The sequence below is a fragment of the Nelusetta ayraudi genome, unplaced genomic scaffold (genome assembly GCF_046127955.1).
Source record: "Nelusetta ayraudi isolate G7.1 ecotype Tasmania unplaced genomic scaffold, CSIRO-AGI_Nayr_v1 ptg000151l, whole genome shotgun sequence".
Lineage (NCBI taxonomy): Eukaryota > Metazoa > Chordata > Actinopteri > Tetraodontiformes > Monacanthidae > Nelusetta > Nelusetta ayraudi.
This window is the reverse complement of record NW_027466201.1, coordinates 2,383,495-2,398,591: the sequence shown is the minus strand read 5'-3', so window position 1 is coordinate 2,398,591 and position 15,097 is coordinate 2,383,495. Positions and strand designations below refer to the sequence as shown.

At 44.7% G+C, this 15,097-nt stretch overlaps 1 protein-coding gene across 2 annotated transcripts in view; it reads right to left on the bottom strand.

Annotated features, from left to right (window-relative positions):
* The window catches only part of usta (uronyl 2-sulfotransferase a), a 50,396-nt gene that overhangs the window by 13,741 nt on the left and 21,558 nt on the right, over window positions 1-15,097 (bottom strand). The window contains exons 2-4 of one of the 2 annotated variants that reach the window (XM_076013506.1): window positions 13,933-14,052; window positions 8,158-8,201; window positions 2,552-2,707 (exon numbers count right to left, since the gene is read on the bottom strand). In XM_076013506.1, coding sequence (XP_075869621.1) covers window positions 2,552-2,707; window positions 8,158-8,201; window positions 13,933-14,052 — 320 coding nt within the window. The remainder of the gene's footprint in view (window positions 1-2,551; window positions 2,708-8,157; window positions 8,202-13,932; window positions 14,053-15,097) is intronic. The other variant, XM_076013508.1, reaches the window with a different exon arrangement.

Below are 15,097 nucleotides of genomic sequence, written 5' to 3'. Positions count from 1 at the left end.
TTTCGGTGGGGAAGAGGAAGCGGGATGCCGCACAAACACAGACACACTTGCAATAAAGGTGCAGTTTTTCCATTTTTTTTTTCAAAAAAAAAAGACTGAATGTATTTTTTTCTTCCCTGTAGATATCACCAGCCTCTTTCTCCCACTTAGTCTGCCTGAACTGCGCTGAAAGGTTCACTGTGAGTTTTAAATCTGCTCGGGCTCTGCAAAGCTCCGAACAAATAAGGCACCTTCACTTTTTGGCAGCCGGCACACAAGGCATCAACCTTGGGCAAACCCATTAGCGAAGTACTGGAACATCCAGCAGGAAGATGGTCCAAAAACTGCAGGGTCGCGCCAGAAGCACAACTGACGACATTAGCATCTCCAAACTTGGGGCGACGCTTGTCTGCGTGATCTGCATAGGTCAACACGTACAGTCGCTAAATGTAAACAAACAAGCATGAGGATGCACTTTAAAGACCCCCTCCCACACACACACACACACACACACACACACACACACACACACACACACACACACACAGCCTCCAGTCAGTTCCCTTGCCTCAGCATCCTCCACATGTCCTGAAATGAGTGTTCATCAGCATTTTGTGGTTTAGCCTTAGCGAAAGTTTAGGCTAATGCTAACATTAGCGAGATACGGTAGCTATCTTATCTCTCCAGCTTTGGTAGCTAGCTTTATGCATCAATGGCATGGTGCCCTATTCAACAAGCTTTAATTCTTGTGGTCATACATTACCAGTGGCTAATGTTATCTACGGGTATAAATGTTAGCTATATTACCCTCCAAATCAGTGAGACGTCCTCTTTTCAGCTACCAAATGCTTTAGTCTGCATGTACGAACCACTTGTACAATTCAGAAACCAGGCACCAGTATATCACTACGTTCCCAGAGAATAAAAACAAACTAGCTAATATGCTAATATGAGCTAATATTTCTATGCCCTACGTTTGTGTGGAGTGAATGTAAATGTGTCCAAGAGAGGACCTGAAAAAACGTCTTGGCTGTTGGTCAATGTGTAACGACACAAATGTCCCTCGTTGGATAGGTAGGTAAGTACGCACACACACACGCATGCACAAGTCGCTTTGGACCATTCACAGAGAAGTATTATGTGGAGAGACATAATGAGTCTCATGGTGTCAGGGCACTGTGTGAGCCGCCAGTATTTCTGGGATTTGATGAATGGATAAACAAGTCGCTGTGTCAATATTGGCTTAACATTTGCATCAAATCGGTCAGTAGCGGTTTGACATATTTAGCAAGTGCTGACAATTCAGAAATGTGGGGTGAGTAGCTGCTCCTTCCTGAAGGGTGTTGCCAGTGAGATGGTTGAGGAATGTGAGTCACAGCTGAAGTCACTGCGTTCCGTGCCGCAGTTCAGATTTTCTTTCCAGATTTCAGTACCCGGGAACATCTGAGAACACCAAGGAAACCAGGGAAACGCATGCAGGTTTTTCAAATGGAGGAACTTCAAACGCACATCTCTGAGAAATAATGAAGTTGTAATAACAGTTCAGTGCAACATCAGTTCCTGTGCAGTAACTTGAGTTCATGAGTAAACTCTGCCCGTTAGTAGGAAAACTGATTCTTGTTAACAACTAACAAAGGATAAAATAATCATAACAGATTGGAAGAGGAGGAATTAAAAAGCAAATTCATCAATACATAAAAAAAAAAATCATTTCATCCTTTGTTTTTAAAGAATTTTGCAACAATAAACAATAAAATATAAACTTGCACTGTACTGCATAAAAACAGTGATTCACCCATGGAACAAAACAAAACTGCGCTGCTCATGTCAGCACACTGAGCTTTCACAGACGACGCGGAGATTAAATTCTAAATACTCTTCCAACCATCGGGGTTATTGTTTGGTGATGCTTGGGAACAGCCAGAATCCTAATCGTGTAGTAAAAGTGAAGTCTGTGCAACCATCCTGCCAAAAAAAAAAAACAGCGCCTGTTTTCAAAAACACAAATTTGGTGCAGTAAGTCCCGTTCTAATTTAATAAACATTTATTTACAAACTGTTTTTATTTCTGGGCGAGAAAATAAAATCCTCTGGGGGTCGGCGGAGGCAAATTATGTGCCGAGTGTCAAAACAATCGGCTGCCGTTCTCAGTCGTGCGCTATGCACGTTAGCATTCAGGCCGCGGCTCTCTAGCAAGAACCGTTTTTCCTCCTCTAAGTACGTAACGTTTGCAAGGCTGAGATATTTCAGAAGGAGAACCTCTGCTGCTCCTCATTGTTTTTATATTAATGACAAGCGGAAACTTTGAACCAGGTCCGGTTTTGGCAGAACTTTCTTTTATGTTATGTTTTCCAAAACAGTAAATAGTGCCTATAGCGGAAAACTGAAACTAAAAACACATCAACCTTGAATTTGCATTATTTTCTCTAACACTTGCAGTATGCCAACTGAAAGCATCAAAGGCAACTGATAAATCAATGTTTGACTCATTAAAGCCACAATTTATCACAAAAAAACCCCTCAAACTCTCAAACTCTTCTTTAGCCGCGTTCACGTGATTGCCGTGGACTCACCTGCTCATGTTTGGTGAGGCGCGTCTTGTTGTGGATGTCGGACGACACCAGGTTGAATTGGTGCTTCTCGGCAAGCAGCCTCAGCAAGATGACCACCGTCCGGCTGCCGCACTTCCCCACACGATTGTAAACCACCTGGCTGGGGAATGGGATCACCTGCAAATACACACACACACACACACACACACACACGCACACCCATGAGAAAAAATGGATTACACTACACGTCGTGCCAGTTTGTACGTGTTAAATGAGACAGTGTTAAGGCAGGAAATGTTATTCGAGGTTTATTTACACTGATTGTTACTGAATTATTAGCCCTCTGTTTACAGCCTCCTCCTGCAAAACGTTGAGTTATAGACACCTGTTAAAAGTGACACTGTTGCAAGTCTGGTGTTGGACAAAATTTTCAACAGTCAGTTTTAGCACTAACTTACTTGCAAAAGTGAAGGAAGCAAAAGAAGCAAAATTGAGCTTTTTTCGTCATGGGCGAAGTTCACCCGCAGGCTAATGACATATTAGAAAAAGGCGGGTAGAGGGAATTTTGCAGAATGTGGCGCACACAGCCAGTTTTGCTCAGAAAAGAAAAAGAAAGAATTTCAGCCTTTTTTCAAAGGAAAGAAGGAAAAGGGACAGAAAGAGACGACATGAGGAAAATTCATTAAACTCCAATGCTTGTGCAATACTTTCTCTGACCTTTGACCTCTTCTTTCCACACACTTCCCCAGGGCTAATGATACACACCCACACCCATACATACACCCACACACGCACAGACAGAGGAAGACTGAGCGGTGGCTCATGCACGCTGTAAATTGGTCTCACTCTCATTTGCTTGTTCCTCCACTGAACTTAATGAGTCAAAGCTACTTGCTCAATTTTCTGAAAAGCAACAACGATGCAACTTTCCGGTGTTTTTATCAGAAACACACGCACGCCCACGCACACCCACGCGCAAGCCACTGCATGTGACATCTGAACATCTCATGACTCACCAATTAAGCGAGTAGCTCAGCGGTGAGTCAGGGGATTTGGGACAGGGGGGGGAAACGCGCAGTGCCGCGTCGCCTCTGAAAACAAGGCCGTCGATGGCAGAGGCCTTCGGCAGCGAGAGGGTGGAGGTGGCGGCCGACGTGCGAGCGTCGAACATGAGACTCATTTCTGGCCGTGCAAGAATGCACTAATTTGACAATTATCCCCGAGGGCCCTCGCCGTTTACACAAGTGGCCCCTTAAGAATGAGGGGGAATTAACCAGTGAGGGCAAGAGTGAGAGAAAAATGAGAGTTGGTTCAAGTTAAAGTTAAAGAGACAGTTCACCCCCCCCCCCCCCCCCCAAAAAAAAAAAAAAAAAAAAGAAAATAAAAAAATGACCTTGCATAAATGATCTGATATGCAAGATTTTTCTATTCCGCATCACAATTCGGGATTTTCCTCAATGGAAATGCCTTCATCCAATGAACCAATATGGCGGTCATAAATGATAGTATTGCAGCAATGTCAGCACTGCTGCTTCAAGACAAAGCGTTTGGACTGAGTCCACATGATCTGTGTGTAGGCGTGTCTTGCTTTTACTCCAAAACAGCTCCGTGGCTTAGGAGATTTTGAACTAACCCTGTAAGTTAAGGTGGGAGGCAGGAGAAGGGAACGGGTTGCTCAGAGGACGACAGCGATCAACCATAACATACCAATGTCCCTCATGGGTTCAAGACTTCCTGTCTTGTGTGTCTGCGTCCCTAATGTGGAACTTTAATATCTGTCCAATTGAATTGGTCATAAAAAAGTTGGTCTGAAATGAGTCTTTTCCTTTTTACGAGCACATTTTTTACTGTTGCAACGAGCCCAAAAGAATGAATGATTTAAGATGGAAGCAAACCTTTGGCCACATTTTTTCTCACTGGACTGTCCAGTCCAGTCATCCCCGCAATCCTTTTGGAGCTCTTGGCAAAGGAAGCAGAGCTCAGAGTGGCCACACAGACATACACACACAGGCACACACACACACACACGCACACACACTTGCTCATTTTCATCCCACCCAAGTGCAGGCTTAACACTAATAGGACGGGTGTCTCAGAATTCCAGATTGAGCGAAGGCGAAAGAGGTCAAGAAACAAGAGTCGTCGAGGAGAGCGGAAGCTGCGGGGAGGGAGAAACAGGCTGGTGACGCATTTCTCGCTGCTTCAACCTTGCGGTGGTATTGTTTTTTTTGTTTTTTTTTAAGAGTGTTAGATGGGATCGAACTCGTTTGACTGTGCGGAAATAAGACGGGTGTGTAGCTCAGCTCCGGGATGAAGGAGCTCTGAGTGGGAATCCAAAAAACGAACAAAAAAAAAACAATTAACCTGCGGTGTCGGCAGGCTCACGCACGTTCACGCGACAGGCGTGCTCGAGCTCGTGTCACCCGCCGAGGACCTGTCATGATCTCAAGAAGAGAATGATAAATTTTGCAGATATCGTGGTGAATTACAGCAAAAGGCGAGAGTTTCGATTGGAAATGATTTTGAGGGATGATGCTTCTCTTGGACAGTGACTCAACATTCCTCCGAGGTCGCCAAGTAAACAAAGGCTTCTCGGCTTATCGCGGCAATAGGGCGGGCGGAACAGCGCGCACACGGCCCCCACTGATATGATGACAAATTGAACCTAGTCGGACCTCGACGGCCTGATGTTGCTTAACTAAAAAGGAAACATCAGACGTAGCCTCTCAACAGGGTTCAGGTTTCCGAGAGGTCAACAGAGTTGTTGGCTGCAGAGAGTGAGAGGTTCTTATCTTGAGAAACAAAAAACGCCAAAAAAAAAAAGAGAGCACTGCGCAACACCAGTTGTTACCCAGTCAGCCTCAATATCAAGCAGATAGCCGTTCCGTCACCTTTCACTTCCACTGACAGCTCCCCAGTTTTCTTTTTTCACGCTCTGCCCAAGAACACACTGAATGCCGAGCGCTGTTTTGACTCGCTGGCTGAGAAAACACACATGAATCGTGGGGTCCGGCTTCCTGGGCCTTCCTGACCACCCACGTCTGCGGAGGCGGAACCCCACCCCCCAACCACCCCCGCTGGACGGCGCTTTAAATCATATAGGAGAGAGTCTTGAGGGCCGCTGCACTTAAAATCACGCCGTTTGCGCGGCCGCCGACTCGACACTCAACTGGACTTCGCTAGTGCCGTCCTCGGGTTCAGCACTCTCTAGGGTCAACTGTGCACCCCGTGCTGGGGTGTTCAAGGGCGCTTCCTGTTATTAATGAGCTGTCCATTCATCTACAGCCTCCTCGCGGCGGGAGGCAGCCGTAGTGGAAAACCTTCCTCCGAGCGCGTCCATGTGGATCGAGGCAAACTGACGGACGTTCGGAGTCTCGGAGGGAAGCTATAACGTCGTCTGCAAAATGTGCTGCCAAAAGCACTGATCAGAAAGACAGAATAAAGATTGAAAAAACTTTTTGTTACATAATCATTAACCTGCTAAACCTGCATGAATGTCAGCTTAACATTTGAGATGAACTGAAGCGCTAGTGAACAATAGAGATATTAAGACTGACTATGTTTCAATCTACTTTCAAGGTAAGACATCTATAATAAAGTGCCACCTTACCTGTATGACAGACGACAGCACTTAACTGTCAATCAAGGCGTGATGCTGAATTTGTATTGAGTCAAATAACCTTTTAAAAACACGTTTAACAAAATGAACAAAAAAACAAAATTGGTTTCCTGGAGTGAATATTACTGCCACGCTCCCATCCTTACATTTAAAAATATATATATTTTATTCTTACATTTAAAAAAATATATATATCTTGTGCGTGGTCACAGTGGGACTGACCCTAGCTGCTGAGGTCAGAGATAAATCTCCAACACACAGAGCCGTCACCAGAAAGATAATGAGAGACGCATGTTGCAGATGCGCCGCAGGATAACATGGAATTAACTTTGTTTGCGTTGCTAGATGAGACAACAACACATGTGGGATCATTCAAGGGCAGCAGAAATAATGGTCGGACTATAAACTCGGTCCATGCAGGATTCATGCGCTCCGTCAGATCTGCGTAAAGCTGTTAGATTAGAAGCGGCAGGGGCGCATTTGAGGATTTGTCTTGATGGCTGAGGCTGGAACTATAATAAAGGCCTTTAAGGGAGTGTTCAAGGAAAATAACACATTAATTATGAGACATGTAAACATTCAAACTTGATTGTATTTATTTTGGCCATCTGGTAATCACAGTTTCATTATTTGAATATTTGTATCTTGCGATCTATTTACAATAAACTCTCCATTCTGGGTTGCTTGGTGATCAGCTATGTTTATATTTCGGAGTCCATCAGAAGCAAATCGGCGCATCACAGGGGTTCATCCTCTTTTCAGTTATTGAACCATATCTGCAGTCCTGTATTATAATAGTGCATCGACCTTACAATAAGAGCTAAAGCTGATGAAAAAACATCACCACTTTATTTAAAATGTGTCCTTTTTTTCTTTTCAAAAGTGAAGATGTCTGTGAGTAAACTGAATTCCATCTATCCCTTTGCTTCTTGGAGACCCTGCTGGCTGTTTAGAAAAAAAAAAATGCTGAATCCAAGTCAAAATGAATGCAGGAGCTCCCATGTTTGTACAATAATGTAACTATTGGGAATCATTCAAAGGTGCCGTGGGACACGCTGGCTTGTGCTACGAATTCCTTCTCTGGAAAAAAAAAACTGACACAACCTATTTGTGATTATTGAGCAAAATATTTCGGATTAATACAAGTTGTGGCGTTTAAAACCTGCAGGAGCTTTAAAGCAACCTTGCTTTGTCTGGATTATAAAAACTTTCCCCCTAAAAAAAAACAAAAAAAAACGGAGTCAGACAAATTCCATCAAGCTCACAACAAGGCTTCAGTCGGCCGCAGTCCGCTCCAATAAATAAAACATTAAGCCCTTATCAGCACGAAAACGAGCGCTGAGGTTGTCTGCCTTTGGCTCCGCCGCCGTAAACAAGCGATTTTCAATGCAAACACAAAAAAACTTGCAAAACAAATTCACGACGTGTCCTAAACTTTGAGAAACGGCCGCTTCCGCCACAAATAAGAACCGGAGACCAAATTTCTTCTCGAGTGTTTGAGTTTCTCTCTCCGGAACGGAATTGGAAAAAAAAAACCCCGTGAAGAACGACAGCCGACGAAAGAGGTGAAAATAAGGTGGCGACTGATAAAAGACCAACAAGGATGAACAAGAGGGCAGACACGGCGAAGAAAAGAAGCTGGCAGGGAGAAAAAGGGGGGCCACAGAGCGGAGATGCACGCATGCAGCTGGATGAACACAAGGCCCCTGTGTCGGCGCAGTGTGTGTGTGTGTGTGTGTGTGCGCGCGCGCTGGAGACTTTTACTGTAGCACTGGAAGCAGGTCTACTTGGTATTTAGAGCGAGTTTGCACGCTGCTCTTTCACACAGACCTAACCCTTATCCTGTCTGGGCTGAGCTTGCGCTGGAGGCACCAGGGCAGCACATCAGAGGCAAGACAGAGGAGGCTCGAGGGGGCAGAAAAAATAAATTAAAGGTCCAAAATGGGGGGAAAATATAGATAAAAGAGAGGAGACGTGCGAGACGGAGAAGCGAAGGGGCAAGCCTTACTCTTGGAGCAGGGGGTCCGTGGTCATTCAGATATGTGGATTCACCTGGAAAGACAAACAGAGGACAAATATAAGGTCTGGAATTGGAAAAACAAGCGTGAAATAGCAGTGAATCATCAGCGTATAGGGCAAGGCTTTAAAACAGGCGTACTTCTTCAGAGGTAAAAATGGTGTTGAAAGCGTGATACAAGTAATATGTGATTGACTGATTGAACCTCTTAAACGGGTGGTTCTCCCAAAATTGATGCTCCAAATATATCTTTTATAACATTTTTAAGAAATGTTCAAATTGAGGGTTGAAAAGAATTCCACTCAAATGATGTGTATGGTGGCAATGGGGGGGGGAAGAAATGTACCACTGTTTATCCTGCACTCTGGCTGCTGGAGTCTACCTACCCCAGCTGTCTGGTGAAGTCATTACTGGGCCAACACAACAAACTGCTAGTGTGGCGTCAACCAAATGTTCTAAGGCCTGGAAGTAAAACATGATGAGAAACAGCACAGTTTAACACCATGTTCAGACTGAGGACACTTGCTGTGGCCTTCGAGCTGGAGCTGCATGCACGTTGCGCTCATGAGATCATCCAGAACTGAGCACAGCGGGCACTCCTCTCAGATCTTAAAAGTCCTCTGACATTTTCTCACTTCTTAGGTGCTGTCGCGTTTGAAATAACTTCACGCAAGCATCTCTCCGTCTCCGCCTGATGTAGCCTGTACAAAACGACGTCCAGGAGCATCAAAACACTGGCAGCAGCGTTTGATTTGTGGAGACAAATTAGACCGTTAGATCTTCTGGAAACTTGGATGAAACCACAATAGCATTATTCACTACATTAGAGACCCTGGCTACTGTAGGCACTGATTGGGTAAATTGGTATTGAATAAATTGTCCACCCAAGGCTGCATCCAAAAAAAATGAACAAAAGAAAGTAGTGTTAAGTACAATCTGTTATTTCAAGCCATGGCTAAAGTCTCCAGAAGTCAGATGGATGAGACTGAGAGGAAATTAGCTTGTTATGATGTCTCAAAGTTTCCCCCCACACAAGAAGGCAGTGTATTCACAAAACTATGAAGAACTGATAACTGGATGTTGTTTTTGCAACTAACTGCTAGCAATTAGTTAGTGAAGAAACTCTGTTATGTCAGAGGATATGAAAACTTTTCTTATCTCGTGGAGAGTGTGAGCGGTAAAGAGCCGTGATATGGGTTTTCAAAAACAGGGAACTGGTGTGTCTCTTCTAATCTTTCTTTCAATCACACATTAAGAAACTCGAGGGGAGTGAGTCACCAGAAGAACTTACACCAACAAGAAGGATGGGGTTCTTTTTTTGCAACTGATGTACCTTTGGAACAAATACGAAGAAGCAAGTAGCAGTAGCCGTGGACTTTTCAAAGTTTGGAAGTTTTCAAACTTCCAAATTTGCAGCCAAACCCTACGAGAACAGTGTATCTTTCTTCTGCCAGACTGTCGTAAAACGAGATACAACTTCTGTGTTCAGCGGACCGAACAATGCAAAGCTGTTTTATGAGGAAACAAGCAAGCTCTTTCAGTTGGGCCGCACACTGAGGATTCTGTGCCGGGCCTTTCAGTCAACTGTCAGACTATCAACTCTGGCCTCAGAACGGCAGCCCTTTTCTTTGGCTGCCGGTCCAGACACAGAGAGAGACGCATCACTTCCATTGCATATGCAACTGTCAGGTGGTTTGCCCGGGAAAGAAGAGAAGAAGGGTCAGGCATGTTGGAATGTGAGGAGGGAACAAAACCATAAAAAGATGGAAATATTACAGCAGCCAAACCTGCACTTGGCATGCGCTTAGAGATATTATTATGGTCTGTACTTTGTACAGAAGCGGGCTGTCGGACTTCCTAAAAGCTGTTAATACCTGAGACAGTTATATACTAGCTATGAGTAATTAGCCCCACGCTTCTTTTGGCTGTGCATCAGCAGCACACACACATTCTCCGTCCGTGAACATCGTAAAGCACTTTTCGACCAGGAGTTGGACACATAAATACGCTGACGGCTTCGATGTCGCCCCGTTAGGATCCACTCCAACAACTCTCACATGAGTTAACACCATTTTCCTCAAGGATGGCCAAAAATAGGTACGTGGTCGCAACGCCTGTCAAAGTCATTTGCAAGGCTCTGAGGGTGAGCATGTAGGATCTACGTTGCTTCATCCATCACGGACAATCGCCTCCACCAACCAGGACCTGTGACCTCTCTACGAGCCGTATTGTCTCCTCATAAGCTTTATTTTTATTCATTTGTTTTTTTCAAAACAGCAACTTTTTTTTTTCAGTGGAACTACTGGCCGTGACCACCCAAATAAACTAGCAGAATCAAAGCTGAGTGGCCTGCTTGGATATGATAGAAAGATGTTTTGTCCAATCACCTTCCAAGTTTTGGCTTTTTCGGAAGGCAAACCTTGGGCTCTCAAATTGATATGCAATACAAACACCAACGATCTAAGAATTGCTGAGCGTTGACAGTCAGGTTACTTTAATATAATAGTGAATAAATACAGAGAAAACAATTTAGTGGATTTTAAATGTCTCAGGTGGAAATGTTACAATTTTCAATTCTATTGTTTAACTCTCACTTGAACATGCTTATAAATGATGGCTCCTCACCAGCATAGTAATAATTCCAATGTATTTCAGGTCAGTATTTTAAAGGCATGATGATGGAGACAGATGTTCGGAGAGGTTACAGAGGTCGAGTGCTTGTGATTGAAAGAAGATTTAACTGGAGTGAGGGTGTGCACAGGCGTGTTGCAAAATGGTTAATTGGATTACTGTGTCACAAGATCTATGTGCTCCCCCTGGCCTAAGAGCAGCTGCATAACCATTCCTTGGTATAATTATGCCATTAATATCACAAGATGGACAGCACACACTAAATCAGTAGCGTTTTTTTCATCGATTTATACTGAAACAGTCTATAAATCAACATTCAGACTGGAAAGAAGGGCTCGATAACTCAGGCTTAAAGCAACGTTGTGCTCTAAAAAACTCAAGCACAAACACGGTTATAGACAAATCTGCTGTGGATCGAGCGGCAATACTGAGGCATTATTCATTCTGCTAAACTTAAATAGTTACTGATGCTGATTATTGACAAAGATGGAAGATTTTTAAATGTCTAGAAATTCCGTTATTTTGATTCTCTAAAGAACTTGATGAGAAAAACTCAAAACAGATTGCGGGTTAGCTTTAAAAAGACAAGAGCATTCATTTTAACCAACCGTTGGCTCTCATTGAAGACATTTATGAACTAAATATGACACAATTATTACAATGATTAACTGCCATCTTTGTCCCTCACATCATTTTTTGGCTTGAATTTGGATGGCAACCCTGCTAAGAGAGCTCCGCTGATTCACATGGGAGTTTCTTCTGACTGGGTTAACAGGCATCAGTGGGCAAAACATGTTTGGTTATACTTCTGAAGAAACTTCATTTTTGCATCAAAGACAGAAGCTGAAACATGTAACCACGCTTTCGACGTGAATAACTCATCAGGCTTGAACCGCATGGTCCCACAACAATACCTCCAGACTGTGGAATTTTCCCGCTTGGTGTTGGCCTGCATCAGGAATGCTACAGTCACTTTGGGAATTTCATAAACATGTATTTTAAGGAGAGACCATCTCATTTACTTTGAGCGACGACTGGCAACCCTGCTAAGTAGTGCTTGGCAAAGGAGACGCGTCCCAGAATAGGTTTGAGGAGGGGAGCTGAGAAACCAAAACAGGAAAGGACCATTGCCGCATGGAGGACGGTTTCAGAAGTGCTGCCATGGAATGTCCGACAAGCATGTGACACAAGATTACAGGTTCCGCGTGGCGTTAAGACCCAAGTTTCACATTTCAACCAGCATCCGTGCAAACCATGAACAATATCAGAGCGACGGGGTCAAATAAAAAAAAAATGGATAACTCCATTTTCGTAGCTCCACGGTATACACGCAACAAATCCGAGAAGGTGCAACATGTGGAAGAGTTTAAAAGGATGGAGCAGCAGTGAGTCGCAGCGGCCGGCGCTTCCGTCAAAAAAATTACATAACTTCTTCCTGACGGGTTGCCTTAAACACACCCAGCTCTGCATTTGTTCCTATATTAGAGAGCAGCATCGGGCCACATACATGTCTGCGAAATCCGTGTGCATGTGTGCGTGTGTGTGGTCACCCAAGCCTTTCATTTGAAGTGTGGGAGTGGCCCTTCCATTAAGACCCACTGCCCGACCCATCCACCTAATTACAGAAGGGAGTTAAGCTACGGGTCAGGGTCTCCACCCACTACACGCCCACCTCCGCATCACCCCTCACTTACTCCAGAGTCAACAACGGTGAGACGGATTTGGCAAACAAATATACGGGCTGTGCCCCTGCCGTGTTATTGCAGGTGTAAAACAAAAAAAAAAAAAAGAAAGAAAGAAAATGAAACACCAAAAAGCATGGAGCGTGGGGCTTGCCTTGCGGACTCACGGCTGCCCTAGAATTTAGGTTATTGGAAGGGAGGCGGGCGAAGGATACCCACACAACGTGCGCAGATGTGCGCAAGGGTTAGGGAGGACTGTCATCATATCATTTGTGGACACCGGTGGTTGCCACTGTGTGCTCCACTGAACTGGCGACCCAGGAGGGGAGCGCTGGATCGCGGCGAAAAAGCCCAGATGGAGAAGGAAACCGACGTAGTTCAAGGAACCATGGCCTTGGCCCCTGCTAAAAGCTTCAATATTCCGCCAAAAATTCACTTTACCAAAGTTTTTGAAGAATTCTGTGTCTCAAATAGGCCTGCAAACTCTCCAGGAATGATAAAAGTCCAAGTTTTTCCTCCTTTTGAACAGAGGCTAATGATACGCCAAGGACACCCCTTCCAGGTCAATGACAATGTCCAAAAACCACCTTATAGGCTCGTTTTTGTTCTCTTCGGAACAAAGTCCAACAAACCATTTCTGCTAAAACTGATCGTCAATACCATAAACTGAGGGTTGAATATGACATTTTTAAAGGCACTGGAGCGAAATTGTACCTGACGGGCACAAACTAGGAACAAGCAAAATCAGTCAGATGTCCACTGACCAGCTCCTGCCTTCAGCCACAGCTTTTCCACACTCGATAAAACCAGCTACAGTATCTGTGGGGGCCCAGCTGCCGTCGTAAGGTTTAAAGAAGTCGACGAGGCCGACAGAAGCCGAGCAAAGTATAAAATCAAATGAGGCAGCTGGGGCGTGCACGGTAAGCACATTAGGAGCAGCCGAGCGTCACCCAAAACCCCCAAAGCCGACGCTGCGGCGGGATTCCCGCACTTGCACTTCACAAAGGAAAAAAATAAATAAATGAAAAAGTGCTTTGTTGACGGCATCACAGTTGTGATGCAAGTACTCCACAAGTAGATGCAAGGAGATGTATTTTTTTGCACTTTAGCATCGCTTTTGTCAAGTAGCCAAATCTGTTGCTGTGGGAAAGCCTTCGCAGAGCGAGAGGAGAGAAACCGACCCCCTCCCCCCCCCACGGTGAACTGGGCGCCTTTGAAACGGGGAAATGAGCCGTGAAGTAGAAAATCGGGGTCAACAGGTATGTAGGGTCCAATGGCACACTGTCAAGTCGGTGCTCAGCAGTGGGGTGGCGACGCCTTGCCTCGCCTCGGTAATGAGAAATAATCACACGTCAGGAGCATTTCTGTGAATCAGAGGGCTGTGGTGCTCATTCATTCTTGGACGGGCGCGCTTCCCCCTCAGGGAGGCGCCGGCGGTGCGGTGTGTACGTACCTCCTCGTCTCGGCTTGTGGATATGTGGGCACGACACCAGCTGTCTCGCTAGCCTGTCCTTATGGATTAACAGCCGGCCGCTGGCCATTTTGACTGACCAGTGATTTTTCCCAAACACCCCTACAAAAGAAGTCAAATGGAGGGGACCTTTTAAGTCTGGCTTTTTTTTGTCAGGAAAGTAACACACAACAGAGGCCGATAGGGCAGGAAGCATATACATTCAAAATGTGAAGTGGTTAGCGTGAAAAACAAAACAAAATAAAAAAAACAAACACTTAAGTCCTGATTAATCTGGGATGCAATTCAGGGCAGCCGCTTGTTCAACAACAACAACAATAACAACAACAGCAGCAGCAGCAGCAGCAGCAGCAAGCAGCAGCAGCAGCAGAGGCAGAGGCAGTTAAACTTGCGCAGCCAGCTCATTAAAACCAACCACAAATGGGCAACCACTCAGCTGTCTGTTGCTTTGCACCGGCTTCCTAATGTAAAAAACACCCGCCACATGCGGAAATGCAGAGTGCGAAGAAAAAAAAAAGGAAAAAAAGGCTTGGCTCCCACACAGAGCCGCCGCAGTAACATCTGTGCCACGGACGAGTACGACTGGAACAAATACACAAGCGCCCTAAGGGAAAATGAAGCAGTCTTTTGTTGCGAGCTTTTGTGCAATTAGCGGTAGCGTGATGCCGTCTGCACCATAAAAAAATGCTATGTCTGATATCTGATATTGTTTGTGAGAAATTTTGAACAACTCAGAATCGGTTAGCTTCGATTACCTACAGTTAGCGCCACTAACTGGTGAACTCAAAGGAGCTTTAGTTTGCCTCTAAAACTTTTTGGTTAGCCCCAATTACAGTAGCTTCATCTCGCTGACGTAAGCTTCAGTCGTTAGCATTATGTTCACCCGCCTCAGTTTTACTTGGATCATATCATTTTTGCCGACCATTTCCGGGCACATTTGACGCAACATAAAGAAACAGGGATTGGAGTTTTTCAGAGTCGCAAGCAAATGTGTTTATTGTTTACAGCTAAATCAGGTCTTCACATTTGTGTTGAGGCTATGGGAAACCTTCATGTTCAAAACGGTGATTGCTATGTTGCATTCGCCAGTGTTTTCTTACGAAAAACATGTTGACTGGAAGCTTTCTTTGTCTTTTTGTTGGCTGTG